Consider the following 19,812-nt stretch of genomic DNA (forward strand, 5'->3'; position numbering starts at 1 on the left):
TATGCATATGATTGTAAGATCATGGATTTAAAGCTGGAACGGACCTTCAAATACAGTTCAAGTCTAACTCCTCTATTTTATACATGAGGACACTCAGGTTCAAAGAGGTTGTATCTTGCCCAGGTTAACATAACTAGTAATTATCAGAAGCAGGATTTGAACCCATGTCTTTCTGACTATGGTACTCTATAGTTGTTGTTGTCCTTTGTACTCAAAGAGGAAAAAAAATGATATCACCATGTCAGGGTCAATGTACAGTGTGTCTGGCTGTGGCTGATCAAACCAATGTAAGCTTGGAAGACTCTACTATAGGTTGGGCACAAATAGTTTGTATGAACATATAGGATAGAGATGGCCCTAAATTTTTGCATCTCATGTTGCTTTTGAGCTACTGTAATTCTGCTTTGCTTATAGAGCATAGTTCCTTCTTTGATGTGGGCACACTACGCTGTGTGGTCCTTTGCCAGGGTCTCTCATGTCTCATAATGAGTACCAAAGTTCTTCAAGAGACCTTGAGAGTGTACTTGTATTGCTTCTTCTGACTTCCATGTGAGTGTTTGCCTGGTGTGAGTTCTTTATAAAATTGTCTTTTAGGCAAATGTATGTTTAGCATTTGAACAATATGAATTATGCTGTCTTTCCTATAACCTCGACTTGTCAATAACACAACACTTTTTTGTGCATTCTAATATTAACACAGTGTCTTTATATTGTATACACACATATATTTGTATCATTGTTGCTTTCCTAGATTTTATGTTCCTGGATGATAGGCATTGGTTCTATGTAATTACTTTTTTACTGTGTCTGGGACAGCATCATATGAATTAGTTGCTTAATAAATAAAACCTTGATTAACTGCAACTTTAGGGAAGTGGGATATTTTGTTCAATTGAATTTTTTAACCACTGAAGATTATTTGGGAAAAAGATCTTTAAGTTTCAGCCCCTTTAAAGTTATTTCTGGGCTGTATTATTCCATATCTCTGCCTTAGTAATAAGCATACTCCACTAAAATGCTATTCTGGTGCTTTATTTTCCATAGAAGTGTTCATAGGATTTCAAAGGCTTTGCCAACAAAGCACAATCTCTGGCAGGTTCTATCAAATGAGAAAGGCTTTAATTAGGACCTAGAGACTGTCATACAAAGGCTAACCTACCTACATAGGGGGAGGTTCATCACCAGGAAGCCACCAGTATCACCAAGCTGACATAGCAGCCTATAAAGCACCTGCTGAGGTGTGGATGGGTTATTATCTACATTGACACTCTAGATGATGTCATGGATTTTTTTGAATATTCAAATAAGTAGCAAGCAGAGTATAATTTTTTCATTGATATTTTAAGATCTTGCAGAGCCTTCATTCTGAATATGAATTCTTACTGTATAGAACTATGAACACAGATGAGATCCTAGAGGCTTGAAAGGGTTAATACACCTTCCTAAGCAATAGTACCAGTAAGTGTACTACTAAGGTATTACCTACGAACACCCTAGAAATGCTAGAACTCCTTCAGTTTCTAAAGTAATGCATCTTTTATGCAATCGTCCTTTTGGTTTTCCATTTGGTTTTCCCTTATCAAAGGACAAGGTGCTTATAAATTAAGTGCTAACACTACTGCCCAAGATAAACCATTTCCTGTTGTAAATGAATAACCGAATGTTTATATTTGTATGTAGAATCAACACAAATACACACACACACACACACACACACGCACACACACACATACACTCACACAAGAATGCTGTGGCTTACTTTAAATTACTGGTTTAATGTTGGCCTCACAAGTGTATAACCAGGGAGTGCCAAGTTGGAAGCCTGCCTCAGTTATAGAAATGGGATGATTACAAGGCTGCAGAATGTGTTGAGTCCTCAGAGTCAAATGACATTTCTTTAATTTGAGAACCAATTAAAAAAGTTGGTTTGGACTGTCTTCCAGAAATCTTAAATTCCATACATGATTAAGCAGGGCAAATACTCTTTAAAAAACTGATTTCAAGTCACATGTTTTGCCAAAGAGTAGAGCTGGAAATACATAGTCAGTGTTTATATGTTTCTTTAAGAGTTTGCTGTGAATATTTGCCATAAAAATACAACTACCTCTTTAAAAAACTGGGGCCCTAACTTGGTCCCTTCTTAAGTCTAAGGATTGAACAGGGCAGAAGTCCTGTTTATTTCAATGCTTCTACGATGTATTCTAGTTTCACAGTCTAGACTGGCACTAAAGCCCAGTGGTAAATTTGTTTGTGATACAAATTGTTTAAACTAGTATGTAAGTAAACTTTTAATGGACTTCACCAAATTTATAGCCTTAGTGTATATCTGTGATATTTCAGTTCAACAGACGATAAGTGCCTACTTTTGACAAGGTACTGTGCTAGGTGCTGAGGATACAAGGAAGGAACACACACACACACACACACACACACACACACACAAAACTTGTGAAAAGATCTTTGATTTCATGAGTGCAGGGAACTCCTTTCTCCAATGAAGATCCCAAATGGTCTATGACTTAGTAGGTTAAGTCCTAACACATATAATTATGGAGATTAAATTACTTGTTCAGAGTCACAAAACTTATAAAATCAGAAGCAGGAGTTGAATCCAGGTTTTTTTGACCCCAAGTTCATCTTTCTGTCCTCTATTCCATGCTAGTGGTCAGGTAGGGATGGGAAGGAAGAATATATGAGAGAAAGGAAAGTGTTTTCCCCCCTCAAAAATGATCATAGAAAAGTTGACATTTAACATAGCTATTGATTGGTTTAAGCTTTAACCATCTTAGTGGTTTTAATTTCTACTCTCCCCTATCTTTTTCACTAGTTCTCATAGTTCTGCTTTGGCCTCTGAGGTTCATGGGGTTCCCTTAATTAGTTCCTTCCTAGGAGGTTTGTTTTTTCCCCCCCAAATTATGTTTCATATAGATTCTCATTATAAGTCTGAAATCCATTAAAGCTCTGAAATATTGGAGCAGGCTTTGTAGCCATAGCTCACACAGTCTCTCTATGAAGGAATTAAATGTTTTATATGGAAGGGAAATTAGACTTGTACTTGAATCCAGAAGGCAGATATGGGACCAATGGGGTTAAATTCTAGAAAGATAAATTTTAGCTCAATATAAAGACAACTTTCCAGTAATTATAGCTGTTCCAACATGGAATTGGTTATCATGGGAAACAATGAGTTCTCCTTCATTGATAATTTTCAAAGACAGATGAGGTGATCACCAGAAATGTTGTAGAAAGGATTCAGGCTACAGCTGGGGGTTAGACTAGGTGACTTCTGTGCTTCTTTTCAACCTCAAGGTTCTATGATTCTAAATATTAAAATCCTCAGAGAAAATGACATATTAGAGCAGTAAGGAGCCTTAGAAATCACCTAAGATGATTTACAGATGAGAAAATAAAGCTTCTTAAAGTAGTGAAAATTATCATGAAAATCAGTGGTTTTGCTTAGTAACAGTGCTTTCTGATCTCACTTGAGGAGTTACCTACTGTGATTCTGAAACTTGAAAATTCAGTTATGTAAATATCTTATTTTATCTCCCACTGCCACATGCAAGTGGGTGAGCATGTGCATGTGTGCATGTGTGCATACCACACACCCACACCCACACACTCACACACCCACACACCCACCCCACCCCCATACACACACCCACCTCTTTTCTCTTTAATCTTCTTGAAGGCAGGAATTAAGACATAGCTAGCCTTGCTCAGAGTAGACAACAAAAATTGAACCAAAATGTCATCCTTTACTCCCATAAAGGCTTATATAAGATTTATATAAGAATAAAACATCTGCACAGTGAGGTCAGGGACGGTTTCATTTTTGTCTTTTAATCCCCATTGCCCAGTATGGTGCCTTTGTGCACTGTAGGCACTTACTAAATGTTTATTGTTGTATTGAACAGAATTGAATAGTTTTATGTTAGATCATAATACATTAAAGCTTAAAACTGGCTTAAGACTTGGTACATCCTGCACTTTGATGCTTCAATGCATTCCTGTATTTCAACATTTATTCAATAAATATTTAATAAATATCTACTATAAAATTCTGTGATTCTAAATGTTAGAATATTAACAAATTAGAATAGTACTGTACTACAGTGGTGGAGAATGATTTGATCAATCAATCAACAAATATTTTTCATGCTCCTACTATATGCCAGGCATTATGCTAGGTTCTGGAAATACAAGGACAAAAATAAAACTGGCCCTGCCTTCAAAGAAATTGTATTCTTTGAGGGGACACAACAACTCCTTAAGGGCAAGGACTGTCTTTTGCCTCTTTGTATATCCCCAATGCTTATAACAGTTCCTGGAATGTAGTAGGAACTTAATAAATGTGTACTGATTGATTAATATAAGTATATACCAAATAAATATGATGTAAATTTGTAGATTGCCATGAATAGCTGAGGGTAGGGAGGGATCAGGAAAGTGTTCATTCAGGGGGTGGCATATGAACTGAGATTTGAAGGAAGCAAGGGGTTCTAGGTTGTGGAGATGAGAAAGGAGAGCATTGTAGGATTGAAGAACAACCTGTGTAAGCAGAGGGATATGGGAGATAGAATGTCATGTATGATATGGGAGATATAATAGCAAGAAGTCCAGTTTGGTGGGACTACAGAGTGAATGAAGGGCAGGAATGTTTAATAGGGCTGAAAAAGTAAGTTGGAGTCAGATTGAAAAGAGCTTTAAAAGTCAGACAATGTAGTTTATATTTGGTCCTTGGGAGACCTTAGGAAGCTGTTTTTGTTTATTGAGTAGGGAAGTGGCATAGCCAGATCTATGCTTTAAGGAATATATCACTTTGGCAGATATATGGAAGACAGATTTGAAGGAGAGATTTGAAACAAGGACACCAATTAAGAGAGAATTGCAACAGTCCACACAAGAGATGATCAGGACCTCAGGTGGTGGCCATGTAAGTGAAGAGAATGAAATGGATGGAAAAAAGATTGGAGGTCAGATTGACAAGACTTTGACAACTGATTGGATATGTACAGTCAGTAAGAGTGAGTAGAGGATGACTGCAGTTATGAAACTTTGTGACACGAAGGATTGTGTGTGTCTTTGACAGAAATCTGGAAATTTGGAAGACGTTGGATTTTGAGGGGAAAGCTAATGATTTCTGTTTTGGACGTGTTGAGTTTGAGATGCTTATTGAACATTTAATTCACAATGTCCAATAGGTAGTTGGTGATCAGACGGGAGCTGAAGAGAGAGACACATTTCATTTTAGGAATTCAAAGCACTTTATATATACAATAAAGCCTTGATTAACCAGGACTCTCAAATATTCATAATTTAAACATTTTATATCCACAGAACTATACAAAGACAATAATTGCCTTAATTATTCCTCAGAGGCACTATAAAATCCCCAAAGAAAGTTTAAACAATGCTCATAAAGGCTGAAAAGTAAACTAATTAACCAGAGCACCCATTTTTTAAGCACTTGGATTAATTAGGGCTTTACTGCCTTTCATTCAATTCTTGTAAGGCAGATAAATGCCCTATATTTTTTATTTACACTTGACAGATGGGAAAAATGAAAGATACAATGATAGCAGTGGAAGAGTACCTGATTATGCCAAAATAGACATCAAATTACTTTTCTAGTCACTAAAACTCCTTTCCTTGCTTTGGTTGTTACAGTATAAAACATTGTAAAAATGAGTGTATTCAATTACCCGGATTACTACTTTGTAAGTACCATTTGGTAAATTCCAGAAACAAATTTCTATTTACTATTATGTTCTGTAAACAGGAAAGAAAGGAATAGTGTAAAGGTCAGACATTTGAATAACGAATATTGAATAAAGAAAGGCTTTAGATTTGGGCAACGGAAAACTGTAAAGTTGTAGTTACAGAGCCTGAGATTTAGAACTGAAAGGACCTTTAGTACAATCTCCTCATGTTACAAATGCCAAAGCTCCAAGTGGTTGTGACTTGCTCAAGGCCACACAGGTAGCAGGTGGCAGAGCTTGGATTTAAATTAAGTTCCTCTAGTATACTTTTCGCAGCATTGCAGGGCTTATCCTTTAGAGAAAGAAAGAACTGCCAAATCTCCTTGGCTAAGTGGAAAATGGAAAGGGGGCCTTCAATGACAATGCAGTCCAATCAGTTTAAAAAGCAGGCAAAAGAATTTCAAGTTCTGCAAAACAGCATTAGAAAGATCTTCTAGGTTAAAAATAATCTGTCCTCTAAGAAGAAAGGAATTATTATAAGGAGTGTCTTAATGAAGAGCTATTTTGTAAAAATTGTTGAGGAATTCATGAAAGCACCATGTTAAGTAGTGACCAAAACTGAATGGGAAAAAGGCTTGGCGTTTCAGACAGGTACACCTTGCATGCAACATTTACAGTAGAGACCAGCTTATTGTACTAGATTCCAGTTTGTTGAGTTATCCAGTCACGATAGAAGGGCACATAAGTATAGACTCCAGGTTTATCTGGCAGGCCACATTCATATCCCCAGCTCACTATTCCCCAAACTGACCAGATCTGCCTTGAGTCAGCCATCGCTAATGGTCCACCAGAATCTCCCTGAAAGAAAACCAACATTTGTGATTAAGTATTATGATTTTACTCTAAATCGCAAGGAACTCTGCATGTGTTTATGTTATTTGTTTCAGTACTAGCAGAGGATGGGCTATCATTAGAAAAATGAATCATAGAGCAGGTATAGGATTTTATGTTGTAGTATGATTTAGATAGTCTTATGTTGTCATTGTTGACACTTACCATGTAATGAAGAGTCTAGAAATGTTGATTTCTCTACTACAAGTCTCATAGTTAGATAGGACTTTAGAGGTTATATAATATAATTCTCTTGTTTTATTTTATTATTTCATTTATTTTTATCATCATAGGATCACTGGCTTCTTTCAAGACCCAGCTCATACACTATCTTCTGCCAGAAGCCTGGGGTTACCAAGAAGTAACCTTCCCCACCCCATCCCACCCAGGTTGCCTTGTATTTATTCTATATGTACCTTCTGTCAATCCTCTTTGGGTTCATGTTTCCTTCATTAGGATCAAAGCTCTTCAAGATTAGGAAGTGTTTTTGCTTTCTCTTTGTTTCTCCAATTTTGACCATAATACCTCACATATACTAAGTAACTTAGTAAATGCTTATTGCTTCATCATCATCATCATCATCATCATCATCATCATCATCTTATTCCTATCTTTTTAAAATGTAATTCAGAGAAAAATAGTATGAAGATATTACTATTCTATTACTCCTTTTAATTTAATATTGTGAAGACTATTGTGCAGGTGAATAAATGTCAGCTTTTTGTTACTGAATATGAGTACTGGCATTTAAGTCCATCAGCTGTAGATTCACAGAAAACATCTTTGGGATCACTCCAATGGCAGACAGGACAACAGGAATGACACACCTCTTGACCTATCCCAACGTGGTATAATCTCTTCTACTAAGTCTCTCTGTTTTAAAAGCTTTACTATAGCAGACAGGACAACAGGGATGACACATACCCTGACTGGTTCCAACATGGTATAATCTCTTTTGCTAAGTCTCTCTATTTTAAAAGCTTTTTTTATAGTTTGATGACTGAGTAGTTGGTATAGCAATATACATTAAAAATATTCTTAAATTTTTTTCAATGTGTCCAAGTAGTTGTGGGCAATACTTCAATCTTTAATGATGTGTAAGTTGTAGTACAATTTGTTTGTTGAATTCTCAAGACTATTTTGATATTTGTATTTGTGGTGTGCAAATTTGCTGCCTGTGATTTATGAAGTATAGTGAAGTTCTTTCATATAATTCCAGCTACCTGATAATCTCAGCTGAATGATGAGATCAGAAACCAGATGCAAATTATTTAAAAGAGTGAGAAGAAGTAGAGGCACCAAGTATAAATGCCTTTTTCAAGGGGTTTAACTGAGATAGGGAGTAGAGATATAGAATAATAGCTAACTAAAGCAATAGCTAGCGAGGCTTTTTTTTTTTAAAAGGATGGAGGATACTTGGGCTTGTTTACAGATAGTAGGGAAGCAGCCAGTAGGTATGAAGAGACAGAAGATTAGAGTGGACAGGTGGGATAGGGCAATCAATTGGAAAAAAACAAAAGGGCATGGGAGCAAGGATACATACAGAGTTGTTGGTTTACCACAGAGTACATAATGTTATCAAAAGAGAAAATATATATTAAATGCATTGCAAATTTTAAAGTATTTTATGTATTACTTAGTATTATGACTTGCAATTTCTCTGGATACATTAATTTTGTTTGTATAATAGCCTTTTCATTTTATATAATATAAATTATGCTTTATCTTGTATCACTTTTATTTCTTGCTTGATTAATAATTTTCCCTAATCATAATTATAAAAAGTTCTTTCTTTCTTTCTTTCTTTTTTTCTTTCTTGTCATGGACAGACTCCCTTGGTAGACTGGTGAAGCCTCTGGACCCCTTCTCAGAATGCATAAAATATGCATAAAATAAATGAATAAATGCATAAAATAAAATAGAGGATTATGAAGAATACCCATTATACCAAAATAAAGTATATATATATATGTGTGTATATATGTGTATATATATATATTATATATATATATATATATCCCCCCAATCTAAGTTCAAAGATCCCCTGAAATCTGTCCATGGATCTCAGGTTAATGACTCCTGTTCTGATAATAATAATAACTAGCATTTATATAACTTTAAGGGCCTTACAATTCTTATCTATGGGAATCCCCAGTACCCAAAAGCAGATATCTCATATAAGAAGACAAAGAAAGGAATAGTCGGGGTGAGAGGGTCATGTCCTGAACAGAGGTACAAACACAATATTTGGATAACACCAGCTTACTGTATGGGCCACTGGCAGTGCAGAAGATGTGCTAGGGCAGCAACATTGAAAAGATCACAAAAGACTCCACATTTGAGTCTCTAAAGCCTCCCATGCAAGGTGGAGCTACAGCTGGTCCCATAGGGATCAATACAAATGTCTCATCTGCATGGACACCCTTACAGTGCTTCTGCAATATACTGTGAGGAGAGTTGGCCCCAACCAGGTGGTAACCCTCCCTGTGCCACTTATCCATCACCCACCCACCTAGACAGACAGAATAAATTTATACACAGACGCCTGAACATATTCCCCTGTATACAAAGGCTTCTGAAGCCAGAGCCATCTAATCTCTTCTCTTTCATTCCCCTGTCCCACCTGGCCAAGCTCAGACTCGAACTGTGACTAGAGAGAGATATCCTGGCTCTGGCCTGGCCATTTCTGTTACTCCTCCCCTCCTACTGGGAAGGACCCAGTGGATTATTGGTTATGAGCAGACACACAAAGATGGATCTGTAGACGTACAGCCGGGTCACGCACATGTAACACAGATCCTGTATATATATAATTTTGTTGTAGTTGGGACAGATCTTCTTTTCCCCACCCTCTAGCTATTATACAATTTCTTCTTTCTTACAGGAGACAGGAAGTGGAAAATCCTACCACTGCTTTACACCCTTCTTTCAGTCACTTGTGTTTGCCAGTGGTGGTTTTATGTTCAATGGTTTATTGTTCTTCATTTGGTCCTGGGACTTGAGGGTAGTCTCTGTCTCTGTTTTAGGGCTCTTTAGTATCAAGGATGGAGGCTCACGTGGTCACTGAGACCAGTCACAGAGACCAGGGCTGCTTATAAGGAAGGAAGGAATAGGAGTTCCTTATAGGGGAGTGGGGATGGGGAAGGGCTCAAACTGTTCTCGTCCCTATTCCTGGATATCACCTAGTTAAAATAGCAGTCCCTGTCCCTGGCCTGCTTGATTCTGTATCTATATATTTTCTACAGAGGTACTTGTCCTATTTTTTAGACTACATTTGATATGAATTAAACCAGGTTATACTCTTAACCTGCTCCCCCCCCCAACAAACAAACAACAAAACCCAGAACAAATTGACACAATCCATTAATGACTACTTGGGTTTGATCTGTTTGGGTCTATTTGATCTAATGACTATTTGGGTTTGATCATTTCACTAATTCTAATTCTAATTATTATTAACTAGTACATATCTCTTTCTTATCCAAAAGCATAGCCTAAGAAACTTTGTTCAGTGCTTTGCTGAAATCTAAGTGTATTATGTCTACGGTGTTCCTCTGACCTCCCAGCCTAAGTGCCCTGCCAGAAATGGAAGGGAGGTTAGTCTGGCATGACTTGTTCATGATGAAGCCTTGCTGGTTTTTAGTCATCAATGCTTCATTTTCTAAGTATTCTCCTTACTAATAAGTTCTAGAATTTTACCAGCAATTTAAGTGAAACTATAATTGAGAAAACAAACCCACCATCTTCTTTTTTTGGGGGGGGGTAGGGCAGAGGTCCTTACTGACTCAAAAACTTAAGAAGCTATGAGTCTAATAATAATCAAAAATGTTCAAATAATTCTAAATTTAGTTTGGTCATTTTTTAGTATTAAAGGTAGTATGTCTAATAAAAGTATGTCGTTACTGCCTTTTCAGGGTATGGGGATGATCCACGGTTCTTGAATGCTGTAGCAGTGAAGTACAAGTTCTGGTAGACCTTCCAGTACCCTAGAACTCTGTGATTTCATTGATGCAGGTTTATCTTCTGATGGTGCAAATTGCACTCTATTCCTATCTACCCAACTCCTATTACTCTGTTTATGTTCTCCTGTAAATACTCCACAGGAGGTCCATTCAATGTGCTTGGGCCCTTCCTCACGTTTTCTTGCCATTACAGAGGTACCAGTGCAGGCTATCCTTTGCTCTTACCACATGCCTAGGCCATCTCCTTTTTCAGTCATACATGTCTGGTGACATTTTTTATATCACCTCCCATGCATAATTCTTGGTTGTTAATGTGTTTTTAGCCTGCTTATACCCACCAAGGGTCTCTATACTGTCCTTTGGGTCATTCTCAGTTTTAATTCTTTGGTGACAGTAATATTCCAGGACTTGTAGCCATATAATCATTACTAGAAGAATTGTTTTTTTGGTCTAGACTTGTCATTTCACCAGTGTGGAGAACTCTTAGTGAGAAAACTCTACCATTGTAGATCTGCAACTGTCCTGCAATTTAGTCTTATAGTTTCCTAAAGTACAGAGAAGTTGGCCAGGTTTATACAGTCAGCCTATGTCAGCGGTGAGAGATGAACCCTGGTTTTTTTACTTCAAAACTGGTTCTCTGTCCATGATTCTATGTTGCCTCTACCCTGAAGGAATGCTATTTTGAAAAAAGTAAAGGTAAACCTTTGTTTTATGGAAAACATTGTGGTTATTAAAAGAACTTTGTTGTGCTTAAGGTAATTCAGCCTGCTTTTCTCCCCCTATTCTGTCTAGAGGCAGCTAGTGGCTCAGTGGATAACATATGAGACTTGGAGTCAGAGATCTGAGTTCAAATCTCCCCTCAGACACTTACTAGCTGTGTGACATGGGCAAGTCACTTAACCTCTGTCTGTCTCAACTTCTTCAACTATAAAATGAGGATAACAACAACGTTGTTTTAAGGATCAAATGAGATATTTATGAAGTCTTTAGCACAGTGCCTGGAACATAGTAGCCTTTGCTAAATGCTTGTTTCCTTCCTTCTTGTTCAGTTCTAGGCCCAGCTCATTGTGCCTGTGCAGTGTCTATTGAGGATTTCTAACAGAGGCCAAAAAAGGTTGGTTTAACTGTCCTTGCTGCTCCTTTTATTGTATTCCTTTTTGAATAATGTCAATTTTTCTAGTGCCAGTTTCCACTCATGAATCCTATCCCATGATGTCTCAGGGACACATTTCACATCAAACATGCTACTCTGCCTTAGGACCTTTAGCTAACCTGGTTTATTACAGATTCTTTACAAATAACTGCTAGATGCAGCTAGGTGGCTCAGAGGGTAAAGTGCTGGAGTTGGAGATAGGAAGACCTGAGTTGGAATGCTGTCTCAGACATTTCCCAGCTATGTAACCCTGGGCAAATTGCTTAACTTCTCTCAGCTTCAGTTTCCTATCTGTAAAATAGAGATAATAGTACTTATTGTCAGGATTAACATATTTAAAGTCCTTTGCAAACCTTAAATATCTTTATGGATATTTTCTTTTTCTTCTTCTCCTCCTTCTCCTTCTCCTTTTCCATCTCTTCTTCCCTCTTCTCTGCCTCCTCCTGCTTCTTCCTCTTCCTCCTTGTCCTTGTCCTCCTCCTCCTTCTCCTCTTCTACTCCTCTTTCTTTTCTTCCTCCTAATCTTCCTCTTCCTCCTTCTTTTCCTCTTCCTCCTCCTCCTCTTCCTTCTCATTATCATTATAATTTTAGTAATAGTATTAAGACATTTGAAGCCTTGGGTTTTATAACTTTTCCTTTCCCTAGATAAAATTTATTGTAATTTATTGGTCTTTCCTTTTACTATTCTTTTTACAATATTGTCCCTGCTTCCCTCTGTGGTACCAAGCTTGTCAGATATATGTGGTCAATTTTCTCCCTTATCTTCCATTTTCAGTTTAAAATCCTCTTGATTAGATTTATTATACTCCAAGAAAATGTATCTACCAATCTTTGTTAGATGCACAACATCCTTTGCCAAGAGCCCATCATTCTTATAATTTAAGTAATGGTCCAGAAATTTGAATCTCATTCTCAGGCATGAGAATGCCTTCCTCCCTGTGCTGAATCTTCTACCTTCAACTGACAATAATGATCAAATCACCACTTAAACCCTCAAAGTCTTCCATTCCCCAACCCTAGATTTCATAAACCTTAGAAATGCGTTCTGTGACTCCCAAGAAAACGTTAGCGTTCATCAGTTTTGATAGTTCTCAGAAAAGCTTGAAAACATTCCAGTTACATATCCTAGGATGACAACTAATCAGTCTGTTGTTTATGACAGGTTGACAAATAGCTGTCTTAGTCAGTCAACTAGCATTTATCAAGTGCCTACTACATACCAGGCTCTGTGCTAAGTGCTGGGAAACAAAGAAAGGATAAAAACCAAACAGTCCCTGCTCTCAAGGAGCTCACAGTTTAATGGAGTTTATAATATGTCTCAAAAGAGTCACCAACCACAACTACTTTTCTCTGACTCTAATGTCCATTATTGGATGAACTTTTCCTTGGTGTCTCATGTGTAATCACATCATCATTCCTTGCAGCACAAGAAGCTGCTTTCTCCAGAAACATTCTGGGTTCCCCCAATGTCTGTTACATAGTCCCATATGTTTAATTCCCTCTGCAACTTTCTATCTTTTTTCTTCTTTAGAGTTTATTGAGTAGGAGGGTGATGTGGTCAATCTTGCACTTGAGAAAAATGTGTAGGATGGACTGCAGAGGGAAGAGACTTGAGGCTGGGAGACCAATTAGGAGGCTATTGAAATAGTCCAAATGAGAGGTGATGTGGACATGACCTGGAGTGATGAGTGTGTGAGCAGAGAAAGGGGGACAGAAACGTTGTGGAAGTAGAAACCACAAGACTTGACAACTGATTGGGCACATGGGCCAAAAGTGAGCGAGGAATCAAAGATAACAGCAAGGTGACCAATATGGGCATCTGAAATAGGAAAGTTGAGAGGAGACATGGGTTTTGGGGAAAAGATAATAAGCTCTCTTTGGACATATGGCATCTGGAATACCTATGTATTGGATGTCTAGTTTGAAATATCTAATAGATAGTTGGACATATACATCTGGAGATTGGGAGAGAGTTTGCATATCTTATCACTCTGACTTTTGTGGAAGTCTGTGTCATTCAAATAATTATACTTAGTAAGATACACATCCATTTTAAAATTAAACTATTATTAATTACTCTAAAATTCATCCATTTTTAAAAGATCAAGGACAAGATAATTAATACCAGCCTTACCTATTTCACAATTACTCTGATACTATCTCAACTTCTTATTTTTTCTATGACCTAACTACTGAGTAGTAGAAGAAACTTGTAAAAACAGCTCTCTCTCTCTCTCTTATAAATTCTGAGAGGGCAGGAATAACTTCAGGGCAATTTATTTGTACCATTAATACTGTGCCACACATGCACAATTTTGCAACTCAGGACCTACCTGACAAGCATCAGTGCCACCTCCAGGTCTTCCAGCACATATCATGCCAGGGGTGACAAGTCCATTATATTCCTCTGGTGCATTACAGTCATCATTGCTTATGATTTGGACTGCACCTTGCCGAAGAACATTTACACCTCTACCTGTAGATTACAATGGAGAGGAAGAGAAAAATAGTGAGAACTTGGAATTTACAAATTGGATTCCCTACAATCACAAATATGATTTAAAGAATAATGCCATTTTCCCAGTCTCTATTGAGAATCCTTTTCTGCGTAGTATCACAGGGAAGGCATTGAAAAAGATGCTCCCACAGTCTCTCAACTGCAACAGCATAGGATAGAAGATATTGGTTTCAGGAGATCTACTACTACTACTACTATTACTACTACCACCACCACCACCACCACCACAACAACAAACATTCAGTGGAACTTGAATATGTGATATTATTTCTAAAAATATATATAATACATACACAGTATTTATAAAATATTTGTTAGGGAGGACATTTCAGATGTGTCAAGATTCTTGTATTCAATTCATTTATACAGAATGCATATAAAACAATGACTTTTAATACTTCTAAAAAGACTAAGGATGTATGTGGGTCTGATTGAAGATGCTTTTTTTTTCCCACCAAAGAACTCTCTGAGACATTTTATAGTAGTATTCCCTTTGCAGCTAAGTGGCACAGTGGATAGACTCATCTTCCTGAGTTCAAATCCAGCCTCAGACACTTATTAACTGTGTGACCCTGGGCAAGTCACTTAACTCTGTTTACCTCAGTTCATCATCTGTAAAATGAACTAGAGCAGGAAATGGCAAACCGTGCCAGTATCTTTGCCAAGAAAACTCCAAATGGGGTCACAAAGAGTCGAACATGACTAAAAGACTGAAAAACAACAACAACCCCTTTATCGAGATTCAATTTGATTCATTTTGACAAACATTTATATCACTTAAAATGTTCAAGGCACTGTTCGAGGCAATAAGGATAGAAAAACAAAGACAAAAGAACTCTGTCCCCATTGAGAATTTTGTGGTTTTGCCAGAGCTTTACAATCCAATGTCTTTTGGAAAAGGCAGTGAATTTGCTTTTTTAAAATAGATTATCAATGTCTACTTAGGTGGATGCTATACTACACAATGCACATAGACACAATGCATACATAATACATATGTGCACACATACATACATGTGTGCATGTGTGTGCAGAGGACAGAGCTTGGAAAAACGGAAGTGGCAGTGGGGCAGATTTCCACTCATGTAATGAAACATTTCCTGACAACTACAGCTGTTTTGAGGTATCAAGTATCAGAGACTGCCTTCAGAAGTAGTAGGTTCTCCAACATGGGAGATTTTCAAGGGAAGTTTCCTATTTACGTTTAAACTAGGTGATTCTTAGCTCCTAATATCTACCTTTATTTTAGCTTTCTCTCTTCTTTGACTCTTTGCCTTAGCCTCACTTATTTCATTAATTAATTAGTTCAATAGGCATGTTAGGGGTGCTATTTGCTTAGTTCTATAATCAGTTTTAGGAAACACAAAAATTAGCAAAAGAATTGCTTTCTGCCTCTAAGGCAGAATGTACGTATATGGAACACTTAGAGAATAACTGATATGTAATATTATTCTGTAGAGGATTTTAAAATAATAATAATATGCTAAGTGCTTTACAATTATTATCTCATTTGATCCTCACAATAACCCTATGAGGTAGGTGCTGTTATCTCAATTTTACAGATGAAGAAACTGAGGCAAATAGAGCTCATATGGCTAGGAAGTACCTGAGACTGAATTTAAACTTAGGTCTTCTTGACTCCAGGCCCACGGCTCCCATACCTCCTAGCTGCCATAATATGAGGAGGTTGATGTGGTGGAAAGAATCCTATGTGGTATTAAATTAGTTATATAACTTCTCTGGGCCTCAGTTTCTTTATCTATAAAATGAGAATGTTGGACTGGATGATCTCTAAGGTCCCTTTTAGCTTTAGATCCACAAAACTGTGAGATATCTTAACCTTTACTCTTGTCTCCCTTTCTTTTTTTTTTCTTTAGTCTTTCTCTTTTGCTTATACCTCAGAACTGTTGATAGCTTCTAGGGCCATTACTTTGTCCTCCAAGTAGAACCCAGGGCTAAAGAAACAAGGGCTGGTTGCATAGTATAATGGAATGAGTGTTGGAGTTGGAGTCAGGAGACACTTGAGTTTGAATTCTACCTCTGAAATTTATTGGCCGTGTGACCATGACTAAGTTACTTAACCCCTCACAGCCATAGTTTCCTAGTTCTCTTTGAAATGAGGTTATTAATGCTTTTAGTACCTACCTCATATGGTTGTTGTAAGGATCAAATGAGATGGGACTATGTGAGTCTTATTTATTACTATAGACTGTCATATTTATGACAGACATAGGTTTCTGAGAATTCCGGGCTTGAGAATTTGGTCTTCAAATCATTATAGGGACAGAGGACTCAGGGATAGAAAAGACTTTAGAGGTCACTTACTCCAAAGCCCTGCTTTTCCATATGAGAAAAGGGACGCCCAATGAGGTAAGGTGGTTTGCCCAAAACTAAGCTAGAATCTGGAAAAAAAAAAGTTTTTTTTTGGCTCTAAATCTAGTGCTCTTTCCAATGTGCCATACCGCTTCCTTTAATACCTTCTTCCATATCCCTATGGGCCTTAAATGTAAATGAAATTGAGGCAAGTTTGTCCTGAGACACTCACCACCAGGTTGAAGTGATCCCCATCCTGTTACATAAACACTGGCTCCTACAGGGATGTTCTGATTGGCCTGTGGGAGACAGATTCTATGGATGTTTTTGTTAAAGGTGACTCCACTATTTAGCTCTACAAGTGCAATGTCATTTTCATGAGTTTCTGATATATAATTAGGATGTATTATAATCCTCATCACATTTGCTCTTCTTTCTGGAGAACTTAGGAGATATCCAAAGGTAACACTCCATTGGCGTGGGTCACGGACTCTAGAAAAAAGATGGACATGTATGCAGTTAAAATATTCTTGGATCAAAAACATAAAATATGGAGTTTGTAGGCATGTCTCTCACTAGTGCTTCAGATTTCTGAGCTTGTTTTTTTTCTCTTGTAACTAAAACCTATTTCCCAATACCTTTAAACTGCATGTTATGTATTTCACAATCATTTAGTAGAACTAGATAGGTTATAAGGAATTCCTTCCTAAAGAGAATTGCTTACCAAGGAAAGCTCAAGTCAATGACTTTAGAAGAAATGTTTGGAGCTAGTGATGATCCTGAGAATTTTTGGAGTTATGTTATAATTTCTAACTAAAATCATAGTGAACTCTAATGTGAGGTAGCCAAGTAACTCACATTTATGTAGTGAGTTTAAGATTTGCAAATGGTTTTACATATGTTATCTTATTTTAGCTTCACAACAGTCTTTTAAAGTTGGTGATGTTATCATCTCTATTTTACAGATGAGTAAATTTAGGCTTAGAGAGGTTGTGACCTACCCAGGGTCACACAGTTAAGGCACGTCTAAGGTCTTCCTGACTCCAAATCCATTGTTCTGACTTCTAAGCCAAGAGTTAAATTTACCTCATGGACATTTCAGAAGGGGGTGAAACCTATGGATCCCTTGTCAAAATTATGTTTTTTAAATCATAAACTAAAATCTATAGAATTATGAAAGAGATCAATTGCATTGAAATAAAGATGTATTTTCCCCCTACACAAATTCACATATACTTTGAAATCTATCTATATCTATGGATATCAGGTAAAGAATCCTTGCACTATGGCATGCTGTCTCTTAAGTATTGTTTGGTAAGGGATAGAAACTGGATCTGTGATTTTTCTGGGGATAGGAAACTCCCAGGTGAAGGGACTCCCCCTTCTAATGGGCATGATAAAAGACAAAAATGGTAGGGAGCAGCAGAAGAGATTAAGAAGAGGAGGCAAGAGTACACAAAAGAACTATACAAGAAAGATCTTAACATTGCCAAAAACCACAACTCTGTGATTACAGATCTAGAGCTAGGTATCTTAGAGAATGAAATCCAATGGGCCTTAGAAAGTGTTGCTAACAGTAAGGCTAGTGGAGATGATGGAATTCCTTCCAGCTGGACTATTTAAAATCTTAAAAGATGATGCTATTAAAGTGCTTCACTCATTATGCCAGCAAAACTCGACAGTGGCCACTGGATTGGAAAAGATCAGTTTATGTCCCAATCCTAAAGAAGGGCAATACCAAGAAATGTTCAGATTACCGAAAAATTGTGCTCATTTCACATACCAGTAAGCTTATGTTAAAATTCTGCAAGCTGGGCTTCAACATTATATGAACCAAGAATTACCAGAAGAGCAGGCTGGTTTTCAAAGAGTCAGAGGAACTAGAGACCAAATTGCCATCATCCACTGGATTATGGGGAAAGCAAGGGAATTCCAGAAAAAAAATCTACTTCTGTTTCATTGGCTGCACTAAAGCTTTTCACTGTGTGGATAATAACAAAATATGGCAAGTCCTTAAAGAGATGGGAGTACTAGATTATTTTGCTTGTCTTCTGAGGAATCTGTGTATAGGCCAAGAAGCAACATGGAACAACTGATTGGTTTAAAATTGGAAAAGAAATACAACAAAGCTGTATATTGTCACCTTATTTATTTAACTTGTATGCAGAGTACATCTTCTGAGATGCCAGGCTAGATGAATCAAAAGCCAGAATTAAAGTTGCCAGGAGAAATGCCAATAATCTTAGATATGCAGATGATACCACTCTGATGGCAGAAAGTGAAGAGGAATTAAGAAGTGTTTTAATGAGAGTGAAAGAAGAGAGTGTAAAAGCTGGCTTCAAGCTTAACATAAAACAAAACAAAACAAAACTAAACTAAACTAAGGTCTTGGCAACTAGTCTCATCACTTCCTGGCAAACAGAGGGAGCAGAAATGCAATCAGTGTCAGATTTTATATTCTTGGGCTCAAAGATCACTGTAGATGGTGACTGCAGCCATGAAATTAAAAGACATTTCCTACTTGGAAAGGAAGATATGGCAATTCTGGACAGCATACTAAAAAGCAGAGACATCACTTTGCCAACAAAGATCTATATAGTCAAAGCTATGGTTTTTCCAGTAGCAATGTATGGTTGTGAGAGTTGGACTATAAGAAAAGCTGAGCACTGAAGAATTGATGCTTTTAAATTGTGGTGCTAGAGAAGACTTTTGAGAGTCCCTTGGACATCAAGGAGATCAAATCAGTAAATACTTGAAGAAATTAATTCAGGCTGTTCATAGGAAGGTCAAATTCTGAAGCTGAAGCTTAAAAAATGAGATGGGACTCATTGGAAAAGACCCTGATGTTGGAAAAATTAAAGGCATTCCCCGCAAGGGGAATAGGTGAGAATGAGATGGATAGATAGCGTCATAGAAACAACAAGCATGAATTTGGACAGACTTTGAGAGATAGCAGAGGATAGAAGGGCCTAGTGTGTTATGGTTCATGGGGTCACGAAGAGTCAGCCATGACTGAATGATTGACCAACAACAAAGTTTATAAGGAGATGTTCTACTAGCTCCAGGGGTGGGGAGGTGAATAGAAGGCAGGATTCAGAGAAGATTCCAAAATTTCAAAAATAGAATCCTATGTGATTTGGTACTTGATGACACAGCATGCTTATTTAATGTGGTTGTTTCTATGGAGATTACAATTAAAAATTGAGTTTAAAAATCTGAGTTTAAAAAACTCAGGCATCTTAATCAAATAGGAGCATCTTAAATTGAAGTTCC

At 37.3% G+C, this 19,812-nt stretch overlaps 1 protein-coding gene across 1 annotated transcript in view; it reads right to left on the bottom strand.

The window, feature by feature from the left end:
- Positions 1 to 6,398: 6,398 nt before the first annotated feature.
- Positions 6,399 to 19,812, bottom strand: part of TMPRSS11D (transmembrane serine protease 11D) — a 41,940-nt gene continuing 28,526 nt past the window's right edge. Inside the window, exons 8-10 of the mRNA XM_027836624.1 lie at positions 16,772 to 17,031; positions 14,042 to 14,184; positions 6,399 to 6,560 (exon numbers count right to left, since the gene is read on the bottom strand). Coding sequence (XP_027692425.1) covers positions 6,399 to 6,560; positions 14,042 to 14,184; positions 16,772 to 17,031 — 565 coding nt within the window. The remainder of the gene's footprint in view (positions 6,561 to 14,041; positions 14,185 to 16,771; positions 17,032 to 19,812) is intronic.

Source organism: Vombatus ursinus, unplaced genomic scaffold (genome assembly GCF_900497805.2).
Source record: "Vombatus ursinus unplaced genomic scaffold, bare-nosed wombat genome assembly UNPS02014818.1, whole genome shotgun sequence".
Classification (NCBI taxonomy): domain Eukaryota; kingdom Metazoa; phylum Chordata; class Mammalia; order Diprotodontia; family Vombatidae; genus Vombatus; species Vombatus ursinus.